The sequence below is a fragment of the Peromyscus maniculatus genome, chromosome 10 (genome assembly GCF_049852395.1).
Source record: "Peromyscus maniculatus bairdii isolate BWxNUB_F1_BW_parent chromosome 10, HU_Pman_BW_mat_3.1, whole genome shotgun sequence".
Classification (NCBI taxonomy): domain Eukaryota; kingdom Metazoa; phylum Chordata; class Mammalia; order Rodentia; family Cricetidae; genus Peromyscus; species Peromyscus maniculatus.
Genome location: NC_134861.1, coordinates 10,514,861 through 10,537,988, shown reverse-complemented (window position 1 = coordinate 10,537,988; position 23,128 = coordinate 10,514,861). Strand labels below are relative to the sequence as shown.

The following is a 23,128-nucleotide window of genomic DNA, read 5'->3' as shown; positions in this document are numbered from 1 at the left end:
AGATGCTTCCACTGCATCCCACAGCTCCACGGCGTCCACTTTGAAAACACATCCACCATTCAGGTATAGTTTTATGTTTGAATTTACCAACCAACTGTTCCCTGTAACGTTCTCAAATCCTGTAAATTAACAAATGCCAGGCTAAGCAGGGATCACCATTATACCTGGACAGTGAGGGGTCTCTAGGCCTCTCCATGGAGAGACGGTACCAGAGCTGAACACAGCCATAGCTCACTGCTGTCCAAAGCCGCCCAGGCCCCTGTGCCGCAGGGACTTCAAGAGCTATCTCCAGCCACCAATGACAATCTGAGAAGAGAGGGTCATTAGCCATGCAAATGGCCCCATGCCTGTTCCTTCCATCCCTGGGTCTCCCTCAGCACATGATGCCTCCAAAGAAATAGAACATCTTCGGAAGGACTGGCAAGTGTGGAATCTGACCCCAGCCAATACAAGTGTTGTATGGAGAAGACAAAAAATAGCACACCGTGCAGAACAAAGAGACATCACAGGGATGCTGAAGGTGACCATTACCACATGGTGCCACCAAGACAAATATGGTCAGACTGCCTCAGGCAGTGAGGTCAAAGTCCTTGAGTACTGAGGACCACAGACATGCACGTATACACACATGCATGAGAGCCTTGTGTTCTCTGGGGAAACAGGCCGGAATAGTCATTTTAGAACAGCTGGTGTTACCTGGAGCCTGATCAGCGTATGCACAGGTCAGTGTAGGATCTCAGTTTATCCAGTATCACTCCAGAGCATGCCCCTCCCCCGCACCGCCCGTGCTCTTCCCTGTGCTTTCCCACCTGGCCCCCACCATGCTGGCAGACACAGCCTACAATAGACACTCACTGGATACACTGCTTTATTTTTAACATCAAAGGTCCAGCAATCTTTGCGAGCAATCTTAAGAGCTCAAAAAGATGTTTTTAGTTGTTCTTGCTGATTTAGATCTTTAGAAGCTTCTCTATAAATATAGAAAGTCTGGTATGGAATCACTGCAAGAAATCCAGAACAGGGCATCTATGATGCTTCTGTGGCTCTGTATTCTGACAGGAAGGCAGGAAAGAGGAGGAGGAGGTGGGAGGGGCAGTGGGAGGGGAGAATGGAAGGGGCTTGAAGACACATTCAGTTCTTGGGACCAAGGACCAGGGATCAGAGTTATCTTCTCCTTCCCAAACTGGGAAGGCACACACAAGCCTGCCCAAAGAACTAAGAAGCCTCATGCTCAGCTTCCCAAGTGTGGCCTGGAGGGCTCCAGACAGTTCTTAACCAACTATGGCCTTGCCTGGGTAGATAGCACAGGACAGAATCTAGGATGTCAGACACCCCATAACCCCAACAGTGGCTCTGACCCCGCAAGTCCCCAGCAATTAATAAAGTGTGGGGGGAAGTCTTGAGGTCATAGTAAAGCTGTGATTCCATGCAGAAATGATCAAATTAAGACCTACCAATTTGCAGGTCTAGGAAGCAGCAAAGAGTTGGGAGGCAGATGCTGCTTCTAAGTCCAGAGCCCTACGAGGTCCAATCCCCGCTAGAGTCAGTCTTAAAATAACCTACCCAAGTGGCGCAGTTCTGAGACATGGGCAAGCCCAGCACCACCAACTCCCCAGTATGGGGAAGGCAAGACTGGATTAATCTAGTTTGTTTGTTTGTTTGTTTGTTTGTTTGTTTTTGTTTTGTTTTGTTTTTTACCCTAACTGTTGCATTTAAAGTCCGAAGTGGGGGCTGGAGAGATGGCTCAGCAGTTAAGAGCACCACAGGCTGTTCTTCCAGAGGACCAGAATTTGATTCTCAGCATCCAGAGGCTGGTTGCCCTCTTCTGGCCTCCATGGGCACAGGCACCCACCTGGCACACAGACAGGCAGGCAGGCAAAACACCCATACATGTAAAATAAAATATGTGTTTTGGTTTTTTTAAAAAAAAAAAAAACTTTAATTACTAAAATCAGACTGGCCATTCCTACAAAGATTGCAAGACAAGCTGTACTTGAAATAGGACCTTTGAGAACACCATCTCTATATGACAGGGTACAGGTGATGGGCACCACAAACGCTCACCCGCTACACCCACAGTTAGAGGGAAAGGCACAGAGCTCTCCCAGGGGATACATTAAAGTGGGTGGGAAATCGGAGGCAGAGGAGCTAAAAAAAAACAAGACCTCTGCACACATCTGCCCATCAACAGGGACCAGACGAGGCAAATACAGTCCCTGGTGGCCTATCTAGTGTTAGGAAGGACAGAGAGGAACAGGTCTGCATTGTAGTGTGTGTGTGGGGGCTGGGGGGAGTGCATGTGCCCACACAGGAGGAGCAAGATCAAACTCAAACACAGCATAGGTGCTTAACCACATTTGTAGGAGGAAGGGGGTAGTAGCCTCTTGCAATGCATCTGCAGGATTTTCACTGTGGAACTGACCTTTGCACATATTTTGTATATATACAAAAAAAAAATTGGGCAAGAAAGAGTGATGCCTAAAAATCCAAACCAAATGAAATAACTTAACTGTTACCACCTGGGAAAGAAGGTCGCCCAGAGAATTATTTCAAAGCACATGAAAACACCACTTCACTGTCTAGGGTGTAACCTCAGCCAAGAACAAAAGCAAGCACTAGGAAACGTTAAGGTGAACTACTCAGTAGTCTTATTCTTGATAACTGACAGTGTCGTTTTGAACCTACTACCTAGAGAAGAGTGAAACAAATAGTAGTATTGCCTCTGTTCATTCAATTTATGCTACTACAAATAGAATACTCAAGACCGGTAATTTATAAAGAACTAGGATGTACTTCTTCGAGTTCTCGAACCGGCTGAGAGACCCATGTTCCTCAAGGGTCTTCATGCTCCCCGAGTGGAAAGCAGGACAAGAGAGGGCATGAGACACGGAGGGCAGGAGGTGACCAAATTTGCATTGCAACAACCTGTTCCTGTGGTCACTAGCCCAAGACAGCAGTAAGCCCTTGTGGGCTAATCACATAATAGGCCCCAGCTTCCTCCTTTGCTGACTAAGACATTAAGTCGCCAACATATGAACCTTGGGGTATATGTCTAAATCAAGGCACTTCATTAGAATCTGCAGCAGCAAGGAAAAGACACAAACATATAAATGAAGAGCAGAGGGTTAAATGGATTAGAAATATCAATATAGCTTCTTTTTTTTTTTCCAAGATAAAAACACAGCACTGCAGAGAACAGAACATTGTCTCTCTTATTTTGGGGGCTGTGAGTAACAAACTTCCCTCAATGGCACTAGCTTCTATCTATGTGTTTGCACTTGGTCACCCCATACGTTAAATTCCAGGGGGGACAATCAAGCTCTGTATCCATCTCACTTGCACACTGATTCAAACAAACCAGCTGTGGAATAGCAAGACTCAGACGAGGCAATGGAAATAATCTGGCTGTTCCCTGTTTGGCTGGGTTGGACAGTGGAATGGTGTTGGTAGCGGTTGAGCAGCCTCAGATGGCAAAGCTATGCACTGTCTATAAAGTCAGGTGATGTCTAGAGAGCAAACAAGACAGCCACAACTAGTCACTGTTGACCCTACATTATGGGTGCATGGGACCCATCATATTGTCCCCTCTAGTCTGATGCGCATGTCAATGTTTTCGTAAGGTTTCTAATGTCAGGATCTCAAGGTCATAGTTGATGACACACCCATTCATATGGCATCCTGTAATCTAGAAAAAAAAAAAAAAGTGCAGTCCACAAATTGGGATTTGGCAGCCATTTTCCGAATGAACACATTCTTAGAAACCTTTGCCTCCCCACTTCCCCACTGATGGACTGAGGGGTGAATACCTCTCCACCTGTGCATGGAATCCACATCTCCCCCTACTTGACTCGTCTGCTTCTCACTCTATCCTTGGCACCCATTGCCCAGTCAGCTCCCAAAGTTAAATCATAATTCAGCCGAATTCTCCCTGATGTCCACTCTCCTGTCTAACACACCCACACTCTCCTTCCAGGCGTCACTTTATCTCCACACCGGTCATACCCTGCAGCCACCTTACCCAGCAAACTGCCAGGCTTGCACAGTTACTTACTGAAGACTCGGGAGTTTCCTCCCTGAGCTGTAAGGACCAAGACCTGATCCTCTTCACATTGTCTCTCCACCCTGTCTGTGCTTGACAATACACGGACCATGCCAGTTTGCTCTAAGAACACAACAAGAGTGAATACAACTAATTGTCTCTTTCATTTCAGCTTTCCACGGTATACTCGGGCTTTCAATGGCTCACAGAACCAGTGTGTTGGAGCAAGAAGGAATGTGACGCTCCTTGTGGTGTCCTCTTCACATTTCATAAGCAGGAAAAGTGAGGCATGACATGTGGAGGTGATGTGACCGAATGCCTGTGACCACACGGTGAGTCCTGCCTCTGAGTTGAAGCCTCTGGAAGGTTGCGTGGGGTCAAAGGCCAGGAAGGACACAGGACAATGGATGGCATCGAGCAGACTCATGATGCACCTTGACCCTAACAGAGACAGCTCTGGTTAGTCTAGCCTGAATGAGCCCTTCTGGAAATACCCAGAGTTGACACAAAAATGGAGAACAATAGCTTCAATAGCGCAGACCATAGTAACATCAACTCATAGCAACTAAGAGTTAAACAAAGTGGCCATATTCTATCCTAGAGCCATGAACCTTGGCCACCACCCTGCAAGAAGATTCCTCAACTTGGTACAAGTGTCTTATTCTGCCCTAAAGCAAAGTAAATTAATGCAAGTGACCCTAACTCAATCTCTGGTGTCAATCAACATGCTCACCACTGCAACAGAACTCCCAGAAGAAAGACTGGAAGGGATGGAATACTCATTCGACTCACAGACTCAAAGGTCTCAGTCCAGTGTCTACCAGCTCTGCTGTTTGTGGACCAGTGAAGCACAACATCATGGTAGAAAAGGCAAGGAGGTACAATCTTGGCCACTTGTCATGCTAGGAAGCAGGAAAAGAGACAGAAAGGGACCCAAGACATGATCCAGTCTTTAAGGGCAGGCTCACAGTGACCAACTTCTCCCAGACAACTTTCCAGCAAACTCCCCAAACAGCATTGCCATCTGGGAGCCAAGCCTTCAGTGCATGAGCCTTTAGAAGAGCAATTCTCAACCTGTGGGTCACGAGCCCTTTGGGGGTGGGACAATCCTTTCACAGGGGTCACCTAAGGCCATCAGAAAACACAGATATTTATATTATGATTCATAACAGTAGCAAAATTACAGTTACGAAGTAGCAACGAAAGTAATTGTATAGTTGGGGGTCACCACAACATGAAGAACAGTATTAAAGGGTCACTGCATTAGGAAGACTGAGAACCACTGCTTTAGAACAGTTCAGATCAGATCTGTAAGAGCATTTATTGAAGTATTCTCTAAATTTCTAATCTCTGGAATTCCTGAGATTAGAAAGTCTCCAAGTACATCGGTGTTTGGGGACAACTTTGACTACAAGCCCTCAGCAGACCCAGCATACAACAAGCACTGCTCAGACCTGGGAGATGGGGTCCTGGGGGAGGAAATGTTTCACGAGGTGTATAACCTCACTATGCTGTGCGGCTAACTGTTGCATGAGTCAGTCGGTATCTATCAATGCAGCCACGACCTTAACTCTGGCTCCATCTTCTAACCAGTGCTAGGCAGCTGACAACCTACCACACCATGATAGGATCCTCCTGAGGGCAAAGGGCTCCAGAAGGGTTCAAACTGAACTGTATCAATGGGCTCAAAATGAGCAGCAGGCAGGTGGTAAGAGGCCATGCTTAGATTGGTTCTCTCTGCAGACGGCATACTGTGATCTCACCATGCCCCATCCTAGCCTCCAGGATCCAGCCAAAGGCATTGTGTGCATATTCAACCAGTTCATGTTCCCAATAAGAAAACTAACATCCAGAGAAGAATTCTAGTCTTTCCACAGTGAGTATGGGGTAACTGGGCACCAGGACACATGTTCTCCCATCATATCAAAGAGATGTGGCCAGGTCTTTAAAGATAGAAAGGAACCATGTAAATCTAACTGTATTCAGTAACTGGGGGAAAGGTAAAAAAAAACAACTGCTCTCTTCTGGGAGCATCAGCTGTGACTAAGGAGGCAAATAAACCGTCAGCTAGTGTTGAAATGAAGGCAAGCGCCCTGTGTTTGCTTAAGTTCTAACAGAGACCTTCAAAAAGAGGTGTTTGGGCTGCAGGTGTGGGCCATTTTCCAAGCCTGCTCTTCACAGAGGCCACCCTGCATCCCAGTGTCGGGGACTCAGAACCGCGGCAGGCACCTGCGAGGAAGCCCACAGGCTTCTCCAGAAGGGCTCACGCAGATCAGAGCAACCATCCACTTAAGATCACAGGGCACTCACAGGGAGCGGAGGGGGAGGAACAATTTGTACAGCAGGGGGGCCATGGCAAGCTTTCTAGCTGCTACTTCAAGGGGGAAAATGATCAAAATTGAACTTGTTAGCTGAAAACTAAGGCTAAGAGGGAAACGACACTGAGTGGGAAAGACACGTCAGACGCTGCAGAAGAAAGCAAATGCTGTTTGAAACCAAGTTGCAATAGAAAAGGCATCCCAATCGTTTCAGCAAAACCATCAGTGACTGCAGGGTCACCTTCCGAGAACCTCATCGGCGACCTGACTATGTCATCGCTTCTAAATTCGATGTAACTGTTAAAGCCACGGGTGTAAGAGGTTCAGTAAACAGCAAGAATAGGAAAGTGGTCCTGAGACATCAAAACCAGACCTCTTAGAAAGGTGACCAAGAGAAAATCCTGAAAGTAGCTAGAAGTGGGGAGGACCTCCTTCATACAAAGGAACAAACAGTAAGAACCAACGGGAAGGCAGCACATCGCCTTTAGAGTGTGGAGGGAGTCAGGGAAACTGAACTGACAGCCTAGGATTCTACACCCAGGAGAAATACATCGTCCTGACAAAGAGCTTTTCAGAAATAGAGGAACATCCCGGCAGTGAGGCACTGACATGCTAAAGGAGAGCCCGTAGGCAGGAAGATAACAGCACACAGGAATCTTGACCACATGAGCACACAGCCATAGAAATGATAGCTATGGGAATAAAGAGCAAGACTTGGTGTTATTTAAATCTCTTTCAAAGAGGATTCAGTGCACAGACAAAATATTAACAATGTAAAATGGAGTTTATTCTATATAATAAGATAAAGTATGTATGTATGTATGTATGTATGCACACATATATGAAATTGTTGCCATGAATTTAACTTCAAGGATTTCTTGAGGACAAAGGGGCACATCATAACTGTGCCAACCTCAGCCTCACAGCCTGTAAACAAGAAGTCACATGATGGTGGACTGTTCCCACGTAAAAATTCTAATTAAACCCTAAAGTAACGATGAAGAAACAGGAGCTAAAACAAACACAGTGAAATGAAATCATCAAACATTCAATAAGCTTGTGAGGAGGTAGGGGAGGGGGGAAAAGCACCCCCAGTTACGGGGGGAACCGATGTAAGAAGCAGGGGCCAGCCTTCGGCTCAAACGCAGCGAGGATGCAGCCTGCACACCCAGTTAAAGTAGGGACTAGTACTCAGATTAAAAAAAAAATGAAAATACAAAACCAAACTGGAGCCAATCTTCGCAAAAAAGGCAGAACGGACCAAAACTTACAGTGCAGGGAAAGGCGTCTTCCTGACAGAAGAGTGTCAGAACGGCAAAGCTAGCAGGCCAAGGAGGCTGCAAGCCAAGGGTCATTTCTTAATAACAGAGGAGGCACTTCATCAAGAGGGAATAGCAATTCTTTTGAGAATTAAACATGAAACTGCATACATTTAAGAAGGGGTGAGGTGATACCCACAGAACGTGAAAGGGGGAAGGTTCCCAGAAGTTACTGTGGAGACTTTAATACGCTACTCCAATGATGGAGAGAACACGGGGCCGGGACAGTCATCGAGAAGTAGAAGATAAGGCACAATCCGTCCCATCAGCCCGCAGGCCTGGTGTATTTGTAGAGCACACTGTTGACAGGAAAATTCTACAAGAGCAGAGCACACCTTATGTCCAAGTGTGCACAAGTCCTTTGCCAAATAAACCATATTCTGGGCCTATTTTTTTTTTAAATTCACGTTATAAACATGTGTTCTCTGACTTAAAAGTGTATCTGAGGAGAGCTCAAAAACAGAAAGACTGAGCTGGGGGTTTAGTCAGCATGTGCAACCTTGGATTCAATACCCACCTGGTACTAAGAAAAACATTTAAAAAGAGTCTAAAAAGAGTCATAAAGGTGTAGGAGGAGGTTTCTTTCCCACCAGCAGCTCCCAAATAATCACACTGAGGCTTATACAAATGCTTAGCCAATAGCTCAGGTTTGTTACTAGCTAAGTCTTATATTTAAATTAATCCATATTTCTTATCTACCCTCTGCCACATGGCCCATGGCTTGTTACCTCATGTTTTACACATCCTGCTTCTTCTGCATCTGCTGGCAACTCCTTTGACTCCACCCTTCTTCCTCCCATCATTCTCAGTTTGGATTTCCTGGCTAACTTTATCCTGTCCAGCTACTGCCCAGTCAGCTTCTTTATTAAAACAATCACAGCAACATATATTCACACAGTATAAAGGAATATTCAACAGAAAAGGGAAATTTAAAAGTATTTCAAACTGAATAAAAATAAATACACAACAGGCCAGGCATGGTGGCACACGCTTTCAACCTCAACACTCAGGAGGTAGAGGCTGGAGGATCTCTGTGAGTTCGAGCTCTAGGATAGCTAGGACTACATAGAGAGACCCTGTCTCAATAAGTAAATAAGCAAGCAGACAAATAAAATACCAGAATATTTGGGATGATGCTAAAATAGCATTTCAGAGGCAATTTATCGCATGAAAAACTTACATTAAAGCCTCCAAAGTTCCCAAATAAGGGTCTTAATCAAACCTTAAAAAGCTACAAAAAGAGGTAAATTCAACCAAAATAAGAAACACAATAGTTAAGCCTAGAAGAAAATTAATGAAATTAAGAAATCAATAAAATTAAGTGCACATCTTTTAAGAAAATCAACAAAACTGATCAACCAGAAAATTAAGAGGTCAGAGGGCTGGGGGAAAGATGGGAATGGGACAGGAGAGGGAGAGGGGATGGCAGGGGAGGGAGAGATAGAGAGAGAAAAGATATACAAATTACCAAAATCAGGGATACGAGGGGTGGGGGCTGCAGAGGCGGCCACTGGGAAGGATGTGGAAGTATGACAGAAACCTTACTCAGTGACTGTTAAAAACCTGCAGTAAGTTGACAAATTCCTTAAAAAAATACAAATCATTAAAGTCATCTGAGAAATATAACCTAATTGTCCCTTCTAAATTCATAGATTTCCCATTCTACCACATATTCAGAAAGGAAAGGCACCCATTTTACATGGTCCTCCTGAGAACTGAACAAGAGGAAGCCTGTGCCAACTTAGCCCTGAGATCATACGTGACAGCATGGAGAGATGGAGTAAGAAACTTCACAGATTAGGATCATACATGATAGCATGGGAGATGGAGTAAGAAACACTACAGATTAGGATCATACATGATAGCATGGAGAGATGGAGTAAGAAACGCCACAGATAAGATCTTAACAACAAATGGGGAAAGTTCTAGAGAGAATGTCGGCAAATCGGGGCCAAAAACACCTAAGGAAGAGAATAGGTGCAGAGAGGTCCCAGGAATACACCGGTGTGTTCACATGCTAGCATCAAGCATCCAATTCCTCCCGTAGTGATGAGCGCAGGAAACCAGGACCATCCCTACAGAGGCATAAGAGGGAAAACACCAAAAAAACACAGCTGGCATTCCAGATTCCGAAAAACAAACCAGAGAAGACTGGGGATAAAGGGAAACTTGTTCAGCTCAACAAAAAGCCTCCACAGAAACCCCACTGCTAATACGATTCTTAATGGGGAAAGAATGCAGAACGCCTCCCCGGAAACAGAGGACAAGGCAGGAACGCCACTCTTGCACTTTCGTCTGACATTGTACCAGAGGCTCTAGCCAGTAAAGTGAAGCAAGAAAATGGAAATAAAAGGCCTCCCAAAGGAAAACAAACTAAGCTGAATTCATGTACAAATGTGATCATTCATATGGAAAGTCCAGTGGAAATTTCTAAACTGCACTAGAAACCAGGTTATTCCATTTTCAGAACAATAAATCAATATAAAAACTGACTCTTGTCTTCTGCTGTTAGTAAAAAAAAATTATAAGTTAATATTTAAAATCAACATGAATTATGCTATCAAAAGTAGGACCTACTTAGGGACAAATCTGAAGAAATATATGAAACATACACAAAAAAGAAAAAAGATATGAAACATCTGTATGTTGAAAAAAAAAAAACACACATTTCTGAAGGAAAATGAAACAAGTTGTCTCAATGGAGAGGTGAACTCTGTTCAGAAGTTTCTGCATCTGTAGGTGCTTCCTCTCACCAGATTCATAGTATCGTTTTGGCAAGCAGCCTTTGTGCTAACGCCAGAGAGATAATTCTAAAAATTTGTATTAAAAAGCACAGGACCTAAAGTAGCCAAAGCCACCTTGAAAAAACAACACTGCAGTTTGCTGGATCACAATACCTGATCACAGACTCCATGAAGCTACAGGACCAAGGTATAGGCTGGGTGTCAAGGCAGACACACGGAGCAATGCAACAGAATAGAAAGTCTAGAAAGATTCCCACCCAGCTATACACAGAAAAGCAAGATTCCTAAAAATCTGATAAGGTAGTCCAGTGGAGAAAGGTTAGTCTTCTCAGCAAACACTGATAGCCTACAGGCAAAATAAATGGTGTTGATCTCTACCTCACGCCATATATCGAATTTAACTCAAAATGTAAACACTATCGGGGAGTCTATCAGACCTTGGTGAGACAAACAGTTTGATTAAATTTGTTGAGCCCTACTGGCCAGTGCAGGCTTGGCTTAGGCAACTGGTAAACAAAACACAGGATCGAGATTAGTTGCCCTTTTATCTGTCACCTGTGTTTCCCTAAGAGCAATGTCTGTGTAAAGTCATGGGAAAACATGTGCACACAAAGAATGTCTAAGTACTCTTTTGTATTTGATGGTGAATTTGCTTGGGCTTCTGAGGGTGGCTATTTTCAGTTTGGACACAGACCTTACAGAATACACTCCGCTCTCTGTGATGCAGTCCGAGCTTACGAAGCAAGTGTTTAAGGAACACTTGCTCCTGTGTGTGTGTGTGTGTGTGTGTGTGTGTGTGTGTGTGTGTGTGTGTGTATGGGGGGCAGGGATGAAATCGCAGCTGGTGAGGAGCAGAGTGAGTGAACCTCTGCAGAGCTGGAGCCTGATTTAATCATCGTGGTAGTGAGATAGCAGTTAATTGACAGTTCTCTAAAACAGACCCAGCTAGCAAATGGACATTTTCTGCAGCAAACCTTATCTGGTTATATGAATTAAGAACTTGATGGGATTAAAGAAAAATGAGCTAATATCTTGGGAGAGAATACCCTAATTTTTTTCACACTGAACTTCCAGATATCTGTGCTGTTCTAACAGATGGCCTCATTTGTGTACAGTTCCCTGGCTGGGGTGGTAATTATTATTATTATCTCCATTGCATGTCAACCCTGGGCTAGGCACCAGGCTGGAAATTTTAGACTTTATTTTATGTGACTTTCGCTGTTTAGCTTCTTGCTCCACTAATCCCTTGAAATAGTCAAAGCCAGTCTCATTTCTTTCAGCAAAAAGATCAAAACTCAGAGTGAGGAGTTCGGTGTGTAGTGAGCAATACACATATTGCTCAAAAGTATCAATGATATCACCTTACCTGGGCAATAAAAAGATGAATCTCTATAGCTATGATTTAGTTGAAGATCTGAAATAGGAAAAAAACCCCAGGATGGAGCGGGGGTGGAGTAAGGGGCTGGGGGAGAGGAGGAGGAGAGGAGGAAAGAAGGCCACTTGAGGCAGAAGGAGATTGGGGTGACCTGGCAGGAGCCAGCAGAAGGTGTGTGAGGCAGAAGACATTCTCTCTGGAGCCCCTGGAGGGAGTACAGGTCTGCCAAGCAGTACCGATTCAGCTTGCAGGCTTCAAACCTGTGCAAACAAATTCTTGCTGTTTCAAGCTTCCAGATCTACATGGGACTTTGCCACTGCGGCCTTGAGAAACCAGCACAGAGACAGACACTGGGCAAGGATGGTTCAGACACAACACAAAAATGGCAATCCATAAAAGAAACAAGCCAACAGACAACTTAAAATTTTCTGCTCTTAAAGCAATACTATTAGAAGGAACAAATTTTACAAGGAAAACAAATTACAAGCCATGTGTCTGAAGAAGGGCTTGCTTGGAGACTATTATGAACTCTTAGGTGGGGCACAGTGGCACACACCTGTGACCTCAGCACTTGGGGGCTAAGACGGGGTGATGTGAGTCTGAGGCCAGCTCAGACAACACAGTGCAACCTTAACTAAAACAATTACAAATAAAAATATATGCATTCTCAAAACTCCACGGTAAGAAAACAATCAACCCAATTTAAAAAGAAGGATGGTCAAAAACAAAACAAAAAAATCCCTGAATAGATACTTCTCCATAGATGATACATGGATGGGCCAACAAGCAATTAAAAGAGACTCATGGTTTGTTACTAGGGAGATGGAGATCACACACCCATTTAAAGGCCTAGCCACAGCAGCAGACAAAGATGCAGAGAAACCAGCACCCACACACTGTTGTTGTGTGTGGCAATAGGCAATCTGGAAAGTACTGGATTCATCTCTGAAAAACGTTCAACGTAAATCCAGCCTATTTTCCCATCAGCCCACCCCTACGTATTTACGCAAGAAAACGGAAAGCACTCATCGGCACGAAGTTTTATACACCAATGCTCTTGGCAGCTTTATTTGGAATAACCTAGCCCAGAAATAACCCAGATGCCCAGCGGGCTGTGGAGAGACAACTATCTTTGATTCAGCCAGACAATGGGACAACGCTTCCAGGCAATGAAAAGGAATAAAAGTACTTTCTCTTAAGGGTCCTTCCATGCCACCAGAACGGCAGGGAACAAGAAGCTGAGGACAGGATAGAGAGCAAAGCTCGCTTTGAAGAAGGTGTGCCCCAAGAGAAAGCTGCTGCAGGAATGTGGAGTGTAGGCAGCACCCAGAAGCCAACACAGCCTTGACACCCCTTAATGTGACACCAGTCAAGGGCAGGCACTTAGGAGCCAGAGCCATAGTTTGGACCCTTGATGGGGATGTTCTGTAGGCTGTGAGTGTGTGTTGCTCTGATTGGTTGATAAATAAAGCTGTTTGGCCAATGGTGAGGCAGAATAAGGTTAGGCGGGACATTCTAACTGGAGAGAGAGAAGAGAAGAAAGGAGAGCAGAGGAGACTCCAGCAAGCCACTGAAGGAGCAACATGTAATGGGATGCAGGTAAAGCCACAGAATATGTGGTAATACATAGATTAATAGTTAGAGGCTAATTTAAGATGTAAGATCTATCTAGCAAGAAGCCTGAACCAGTAGGCCATACAGTTCATGATTAATATAAGCCTCTGTGTATTCATTTGGGTCTGAGCAGCTGCAGGACCGAGGGGCCGTGGGAGCCGGGCGGGACCAGGAAAACTTTCAGCTACAGTCCCTGTTTGTTGAGAGGGAGAAGCACATTAGGTCAAGGAAGACAGGCACTGTTTAAGCCTTTCTTCTGTTCACAAAGTCTCTCACAAAAGACAGACTTTTCTCAACAAATATCTTCCCCAAACACCCAGACTCAGCTCACAAAGTACTACACCTCCCTTGGGTGGGGACGGAGGGGGCTCTCATATCTTCTTGTTCCAGGAGGGCTTGGCAGGGCTACCCCATGAGCATGTAAGAAAGGCAGCAAGGCCGGGAACTATGCAGGGTCCCTGGAGAAGGTGGCTAGCATGGGGCCAGGAGGGCTGCACGAAATCAGTCTTGAGGTAGTGAAGCTGAGTCTCAACTAGGTGGGAGGAAGATTCAGGGGTTAAGGCTAGGGGAAATAGAGGTCCCACCCCTCAGGCCCAGTGTTCTGCACATAAGCATGTGCTTTAGCAAGCAGCTCTCTCAAATGCTGGCCACAAAATCCAGTTAGTCAAATGAAGATTTCTAGGTATTTGGGATTCTGATGAGTGGCTCTGGAACAGGCCCTGGAAGCTAACTTTCATCTCCCCGGCAAAGTAACAACAAAGAACCCCCCTCATGGGAAGAGAACTGACAGGAATGACATGAGCTCTCCAAGGACGACCACGTCCTCTGAGCAATACCAGAATGGCTACCCCAGGTTGGGAGTACATCCCACGCCCACATGACACCCACATCGCCTACAAAGGCCAGTCAGAAGTGTGCTTCTTCCCAGACACATCTGTGAGCCACATCACCACAAGACTTTCTCTCTAGGTGCTCGCCCAGCCCGACTCCAAAGACTTCCCACTGTCACAGGAGAAAGAAGGGGTGAACAAGAGCACTTAGTGGCTGTCACTGTTGGGAAACAGAGCCCTCGGGAAAGGCAAATGCAAGCAGCAAGCATGCTGGGTCTCATCAGTGCTGGTCTGCCCCCAGCTTGCTCAGCATCTCTAGGGAAGGCTGCTGCAGCAGAGGAGGATGGGCCCAGGCTTTTCTGATTCTCCTCATGTATGGGCATCCTCAGAGGTCTACTGCTCTCAGATCCCAGGGTGCTGAGTCCAGAGGCCACTGAGCAGACAACTTAGTGTGGCACTGCTCACTTGGTAAATCCATGGCAGCTCTACTGTGTGCCAGACTCCTTCATCATAACTAGGTCCTCAGAGCTGACCTGGAAGCGAGTGTGGCTTGCCCTGTCTTAGAGGAAAACAGCCACACAAGGCAACGGGATGAACTGGCGAGCCAGCTGCTCCTCTCCTCTACAGATAGCTAAAAGGTCAGAGGCCAGAGGCCAAATAAGCAACGCCTCACGGAGATGACCTTTGGAACTTTGAATGATGAGTACCAGTTCTCTCCCAGGCGACAGGCTTTGAAACTACAAGGCCCTGGGGAACTGGCTTCATTATGTAAGCATCTCCTTAACATGACATGGTACCCTGCCCCACCTGTCACAGGGTGTAACTGGGCCACCACTTCCTACTCATGTTGTCAAGTGCCACCACATCCAAAAACGTTCAGTCCATGCTCTTAAAGTTCTACCTTGATTTTGAGGACAGAAGTCATAAGATAGATAGGCCCAAGGGGGAGGGGATTATGTCTATTCCCACTGGCCAATCTTCTGCCAGCTGTGGGGTGCTAACTACTGTGCCCCACCACAGAGCCCATGTGCACCCACAGCCATCACTGCGGTGGCACCGTCACCCTGCTACACAGCCTGTCCTGCTTCCCGACAGCCTCCGAGATCTCAACTGGGCTCTTAGCTGTACCCTTGTGGTGGGGTGCTTCAAGTCCAAACAGACCCCACTGGAAGCATTTTGTTTAGAAGACTTCTGGAAAATACTCACTTCAGCTCAATCCCATGCCCCCCGAAACAAACTAGCACTTTGCAACAAGCGTCTGTGCTACGGGAGGTGATGCTCCTGAAGTCACTGGGGAGCCAAGTCAGCTGTGGGGACTGCACAGTTCTGAATGGCCGGTTTCTCAGAGACACCTGGCGCTCTCTCTCCGCTGGCCAAATCCAGGGTCATCTGAAGGCAGTCTGTATCCAGGAGGGTACATCTGGTCTCTGCCTAGCACTGTGAGTCCCGCTACTCAGAACAGTGTCCTCAGGAACAAGAGCTGTGGCAGCTCGGCCTGGGGGGCTCTGTGGGCACCCCAACAGCGGCACTGATGTGAATGGTCAGGGGACACTGCAGCCAGGCAGCCAGGGGAAGAGTCCAGCATGGCGCTGCACTGAAGCCCTTTTTACTACAACCCAAGATCGCAAGGCCAACGGGGCTGCAGTCGTGCATGCCGATGGAGAGGACAGAGCCCCAGGGCTCACGCCGTCCTGGGAGGCACAACACAGGGGTGTTTCACAGTTCACCCTCAAGCCGTGCCCCTCAGGAAAGCCTTAAAGTACACAATTTCCCGAGGAAAACGCGGGTAGGAGATAGCTACAATTCTTGATTAGGTAAAGATTTCTCTAGATACGGCACCACTGTGACAATCCTGAAGAGATTCATGAAGAATGAATCATCTGCCCTTTGCAGGACACTGGCTCGGCAGGAAAACACTTTCGAGTCATCGAGGCCCGTGCAGCAGCCACTGAAGATTGTTCCACCTTTACTGTCCTCAACTCCTGTAGCCGCCGCTATCGAAGGCAGGGGACACAAGGTGGGGGTGCCTTGCAGGAGGGCTAGACTAGTTCTGGGGAAGCCCCTGAGTCGGGGAGCAGACGCTTAGACTGAAAGTGGCTCCTTTGGGGATGATGCTGGTCTCAGAAATTCCTGGATGAACTGCATGCTGGAGATAGGGAACCTAATCCCCCTCCCACCCCATCTTCTAGGCGGCACAAGCTCAGGGCACAAGAAAGAAAAAGAAAAGGCCAACTTTGACCCTCTGATCGGAAGGCTCCAATGAATGAGCTCCCTGGGAAAGTCAGAGACCGACCCAGGAACACTGGGAACACCACTGGCTACAGCAGTGAGCGCGCCAGGCTGGAGTCTCCTCCAAGCTACCCTGTACCTTGTCAAAATGGGCTTTCTGACCCCGACACAGAGGGGCTGCAGACTCACCCTCACTGCAGTGAGTGGCATGCTGGCCACGCCCCCCCCACCCCACCCCACTCTCCTATCCAACAGCAGCCCTCCATCATGTGGGACCAGGAATCTTTCATGCCACAGCAAGATCCAGGGATGCACCTGAGGCGAGGGCAGCTTATATGAGGACAGACACAGCCACACTCAGGGGACAAGACCCAGGGACAACAAGACAAGGCTGCAGAGGCCTCACAGACAGGCAGCCCCAGCGTCCAACAAAAACAGTCTACCTCTCCTCAGAAGGCCAAGCCTTTCCCAGTCAGGGGTCCTATGACACCCTGGCTAGGACATCCTTGGGTGCTCCAGGATGGGTTTTCCAGGAGATCTTTAGGAACATAGACAACAACTTCCCCACTCAATTCCAAAATGTTTACTCCAGCAACATCCCATGAGACCTCATAAAAGGAGTATGGGGAGATTTTTTTTTTTTTTTTTTTTTGTTTTTGTTTTTCGAGACAGGGTTTCTCTGTGTAGCTTTGTGCCTTTCCTGGATCTCGCTCTGTAGACCAGGCTGGCCTCCAACTCACAGAGATCCGCCTGGCTCTGCCTCCCAGAGTGCTGGGGTTAAAGGCGTACGCCACCACCACCTGGCTGATATTTTTAGGTCAACCTGACACACGCTAAAGTCATCTGAGAAATGAGAAGACAAACCGCCTCATAAGAGGGGCTGCAGGCAAGCCTGTAGGGCATTTTCTTAATTAGTGATTGATGGGGGAGGGCCCAGTCCATTGTAGGTGGGGCCATCCCTAGGCTGATGGTCCTGGGTTCTGTAAGAAAGCAGGCTGAGCAAGCCATGAGGAGCAAGCCAGTAAGCAGCACCCCTCCACCGACTCTTCACCAGCTCCTGCCTCCAGGTTCCTATCTCACTTGAGTTCTGCCCTGACTTCCCCAACTTGCGTTTGGGCGTGGTGTTTACTGCAACAGTAGCAACCCTAACTAAGATAAGGGAGCATTGTCTAAAATCCTTGCTGCCCACCCATCCTACCTTAATCTCCTCTCTGCCCAGCTGTCTGAAGCAAACTTGGGGTTACCACCACCTGCAGTCAAACACTAAACCTGCCCCCTGGCACTTTGGCCTACATGATAAAGTTCCGGAAGTGCCAAGGCCTCCCGAGACCGTAAACCAGGCTCTCGCACGGGGACATAAAGCCTAAGGACAGAGTGCCACCCTTCAGCAAGGCTTACCTACCACAAGTGCCAAATGTTAAGAATTCCAGCAGGAGGTCTACTGTTTCCCCAACATTCCTAGCATCAACAGGGCTGGGGAGGGGGTAGTCTGCATCAGGAGCAGGGGCTGGGGGAAGGGGCAGCAGGTGTTCTCCCGCTCAGAAGGGTGGCAAGCCCAGAGCAAGGCCAGCCCCAGAAGAGGCACAGTCAATGCTCCTTGAGGTAGAGAGAGGGCTGCGGCTGTCTTAGGTGCACAGTGCCAGGCCAGCCAGGGCCGAGTGCAGCCTGCAGGACACGGTTCCACCTGGACGCCTCTTGGAAGAAGCCAGTGGAGCTTGTGAAGTGCAGGTGCCCGGCCCAGGCCTAACGGGGGAATCCTTGACCAGGGAGGCTCCTCCTACACTGCAGACACGGAGGCCGGCTTGGCAGGGCACCGCTCCAGAAGCCGTCCGGCTTAGCAGAACCAGCGCCAACACGGTGCTTACTTACCGTGGCTAACTCGTCGAACTTGCCGAAGAGTTCATTGAGCAGCTTCACCAGCTCCTGGGCCGTGCACTGGGACGCCAGACCTGTGAAACCCACGATGTCTGCAAACAGGATGCTGCAAGAAAGAGGGAGGGGAGCCAGGTCACCTCTTCCTGGTCACTCGGGAAATCGTGACCTAGGAGTTGCACAGCCTTTGCCATCTATATCCTTACCTAACTCCTCAAAGCAGCTGGGAGAGTTCCTCTTTCTCCCACAGGCCAGAAGACCTGGGCTTCGAACGGCTGCCAGGCACACCTCTTGGTCACAGAGGGATTAGCTAGCGGCTCGGCCGGCCGCATGAGCTTGCCATCCCCCATGCTGACCCCTCACCCCACATAGGGAGCTCCTGCTCCCTTCCCAGGGAGCTCCCATAACTGCATCTACATCTAAGGAAGTGGAGTGGTCAGCTTTTAGGAAGGGACGGTCCCTCCCCACCAACCATCTACTTCCCCTTCTGCTACCTGGACGCATGTGCCCATCAGACTGCCAGAGCCAAAACCCTAAATCACCGTGTAGAACGGTGGTTCTCAACCTGTGGGTCATGACCCCTGTAGGGTCGAATGACTCTTTCACAGGGGTCACCTAAGACCATCAGAAAACACAGCTATTTACATGACAGTCCATAACAGTAGCAAAATTACAGTTATGAAATAGCAACAAAAATAATTTTACGGTTAGAGATCACCACCCGAGGAGTTGTATTAAAGGGTTGTAGCATCAGGAAAGTTGAGCGGCACTGGTGTAGAAAGTCCATAGGCCCACATGACCTCCTCCAAGTACTAGGTGTCAGCCTTCAGAACATGGCGCCTGCTCAACTTCCTACAGAAGATGAGACTCTGGAAGGTATTTCCTATTATTTCCTCTTTCAAAACCAAAACAGATTCTGCAAATATCTGAGAGGTGAAAAAATCATGCAGTGTTTGTCTTTCAATATTTTTTAGCTTTAAAGTCTGCCTTAAAATATGCTGCTCAAACATTCAGAGCTTTCCCGTCATTTCAGGACTTCCAGAAGCTAGATGCCCCGCCCCCCTGCACCCCCGTGTGGGAGCTTCAAATGTCAGATAAAAAGAAATGAGTGTTCTTGGGGACAACAGTGGGTGTCACCAACGATAAGCCGGGCTAGGCAGCCCCGGAGGGAAGCAGGGGCTAGCGCTGGACTCGGCCAGAACTGTCCCATTCCACTAGCTACAGCGAGGAGACTGTCGGCCCTGCCTTATGCCCATTTCTCTGCTGTGGCCTGGAAATGAGAGCTCACATGTTTATAACCATGTGCAATAATTTTAATTACTTTTGTTTTAAATTTTTCATACAGTATATTTTCCATCCCATTCTTTCCCCCTCTCCAAGCTTCTCCCCCTACCCATCCACCAAACTTCATGTTCCTTCTCTCTCTCTCTCTTTTTTTTAATTAATTTATTTTTTATTTTATGTCCACTGGTGTTTTGCCATGGGTTTCAGGTGGGACTGGAGAGTTACAGACGGTTGTGAGCTGCCATGTGGGTGCTGGGAATTGAACCTGGGTCCTCTCGAAGAGCAGTCAGTGCTCTTACCACTGAGCCATCTCTCCAGCCCCGCTTCTCTCTCTTAAAAAAGCAAACAAAAACCCAAAACTTAAACCAAACCAAATTTTTTTAAAAGTGCAAGCATACATGCGCACACGCACACACACACACACACACACACACACACACACACACACACACACACACCACAAAAAACAAAACAAAAAACCATGGAGTCTATTTTGTGTTGGCCAACTACTTCCGAGCACGAGGCTGGGCACTCCACTGAAGAGCACGGATTTTCCCTCTCCCAGCATCCTTTGGACTTTGTGTCCACTTCCCCTCCCCCTGCTGGGATCGTGTGTGGCTTGAACCTGTGCAGGTCTTGCTCTGTTGTCACAGTCTCTCTGAGTCTCTCTCGTGTATCCGTCCTGTTGCGCCTGGGGAACTGTCGTTTCCTCGTGGCCTCCATTCACAATTATTTGAAGTGTGGTTCATGTACTTGCAGGTTGCTCACTGAGGACTAGCTATGCTGGGCAGGTGCTTGGGATGGACCAGAAACAGGAGATTCCAATACACATCTCTGCCCTGGGGATTCTTTCTGGCCAGGGGAAGGGGACATTTGAAGAATGCCAAGGCATTTCATTTAACTGTGGTGAAAACAGACAAGGAGATGGGTGAGGAGCCCCGACTGCCAGCTACGATCGGAATAGCTTTACCTGACAAGAAGAGGGCAGGGTGGGAAGGAGACATCGAGGGAATGGGGCTCCATGGGCAGGGCCGGTGCTGCTGCTGCTGCTGCTGCTGCGTGTCCTGCACAGAACTCTTTTTACTTCAGCCTTTGATGTGCTTTCCTGTGTCTTCGGGCTCTCCTCCCCATAAATCAGGCATTGTCTCACTCAAGATCACTCCAAGAGAGTCTTTTCTCTCCTGTTACTTTCCAATTCTGCCCGCATCTCTGGCTGTCGTCACTTTGACCAGGATATGCCTTGGTGTGGGTCTCTGAGTTTATCCACTTGGAAACACATGGAGCTTCTGGGATATACAGATTAATATGGTGGGTTTGGGTTGTTGTTTTAAGGAATATTTTCGGTCATTGTTTCTTCAAGTATCCTGTCTTCTCCTTCTTCCCTTGTCTAGGGGATCTCATCATGTGCGTGTTCATAAACTTAGTAGTACCTCACAGAGTTCTGAAATCCTTCCCATTTCTCCATTTTCCCCACTCTCCTGCAGCCTGGAGATGCTCGTGGCTCCGTCATTAAGCTCACTTATTCTTATGCTGCCTGATCGAGTCAGCCACTGCACCCCTCCAGAAAATGTTTCACTTCACTTGTAGATCTTAAATATAGAACTCCTATTTGATTTGGTTATTTTTAAAAAGTCTACTCTGTTGGTATTCTCTGTTTGGTGAGAAGACATCGCCATGGTTTCCTTTAATTACACAGACACAGTTTGTTCTTTGAACACATTTAAAATCGCTGACTTCAAATGTTTGTCTGAGAATCCCGATGTCTAGGCTTCCTTGGGGACAGTTTCTGCTGACTGCTTGCTTTGCCCATGTATGAGCCATGCAAACTTTTTGCAGCACACCCAATATATTTCTGTTGAGAGCACAAGACAGCAGCTCTAGAAATCAGAGTCTCCCCCACCCCCATCTGAGGGTCCTGGTTACGACTGTCTGGTTTTAACACTATCTGTGTGAACTAATTCTGCATAGGCTTCGTCTTGTGAAATTCCCACAACTGTGCCTAAACCTTTGCAAAGCACCCATGTTCACTCAATGCCCAGTTTTCCCTTTCTTTCTTTCCAGTCACCTTGCTGCCTGTCTCAGGTGTCACCACTGCCGGAAGCAGCTGCCATGCTGAAGGATCACCCTGGACCAGTCTCAACAAAGGTGTTGAGCGGCTGTGGCCGTGGTTGAGGCTCACACGGGGCTGAGTCAGGGCTGCTAGAGGAGGCTGATGAGAGGAATCCCCAGGCTGTCAAACCCTGACCATTCCGACAGCAGAGCTTTGAAGGAGCACATTCTCAGCCTCCAGGGGCTGTGGAGCTGAGGAGGAAGAGCAGGGGCAGGTGTGGAAGCCACAGAGCCCCAGTTTTGATACCTCACAGTCTCTCTTGAGGACACACTGGGTGATTGCAGGAGTTTGGTGAATCACCAAGCTGGATCTAATTCCAGTTATTCCTGCTCTTGCTGCTATGAAATCATTGCCAAAAACAATGTCACAGGACTTAGTCCATTTTTTCTTTCTAGGATTTTTATAAATTTTGGGTTATAATCAACTTTAATTGATTTTGTATATGGTATCAGACGAGGGTCCCATTTCCTTGTTCCACGAACAGATGTTAAGTTTTTCTAGCACTATCTGCTGAAGATAACCCTTCCCTTATTCCACTTTTATCACTCTTGAGGACAGGTTGGGTACATGTATGCAGGTTCAATTCTGGGCTCCTTAGTCTATTCCATCCTAAGTTTCTGCTTTCCTGCCATACTGTTTCAATCATGACAGCTTTGCAATATAATTTATAGTCAAGAAGTACAGTGCCATTAGATCAGAAAATATAGTATGATTTACTTCTCTCAAATTTGTTAAGACTTTTCCATGACCTTATGTGATCTGCGCTAAAGAAAGAGCCACCAGCACTTAAGAAGAATGTTGAGTGGGATGATACAGTCTGTTTCATCTACTAGCCCACATCTACAGTGTTATCATAGTTTTCTCTCCTTGTTCTTCTGTCTGGATGTTCTGCTCACCATCAGAGAGTGTGGATTACTATTGCTTTGATGGACATTTCCCCTTTCAGTTCTATGGAAACTCACTTTGCATATTTCAGTGTTTTTGTGCTGGGTGTGTGTTGTTATGACTGTTATTGTAATCTGGCTCTTCAACCATGATAAAATGCCATCTCTTCTGACCATTTTGACATGAGTGTACTGGGGCTGATGAGGGCAAGGCCACCCTTGCTCTCCCCTGGTTCTCATTCTCACGGATGCTCTTTTCCATCTCTACCCCTCCAGCTGGAGGTGCATCCTCCAATCTAAAGCAAGCTTCCTGTATACAAGGTGTAGTTAGGCTGGTTGGTTACTGTGGTTTGACCTGTATCTGTTTGACTGAGGTTCCCACTCAGCCATTCTGTCTTTTGATTGATGGGGGATTTTACTCCATTTACATGTAGAATATTGATGGTGAAGGGCTCACACTACCTTTGTGTTATGTCTTTCCTCTTAGGTCCGTGGATCTTTCGTTTGTAT

General features: G+C 47.2%; 1 protein-coding gene across 1 annotated transcript in view; it reads right to left on the bottom strand.

Moving 5' to 3' along the window:
• Adcy1 (adenylate cyclase 1) overlaps positions 1-23,128 on the bottom strand; it is a 129,624-nt gene that overhangs the window by 63,321 nt on the left and 43,175 nt on the right. The window contains exon 4 of the mRNA XM_006973013.4: positions 18,338-18,449. Coding sequence (XP_006973075.2) covers positions 18,338-18,449 — 112 coding nt within the window. The remainder of the gene's footprint in view (positions 1-18,337; positions 18,450-23,128) is intronic.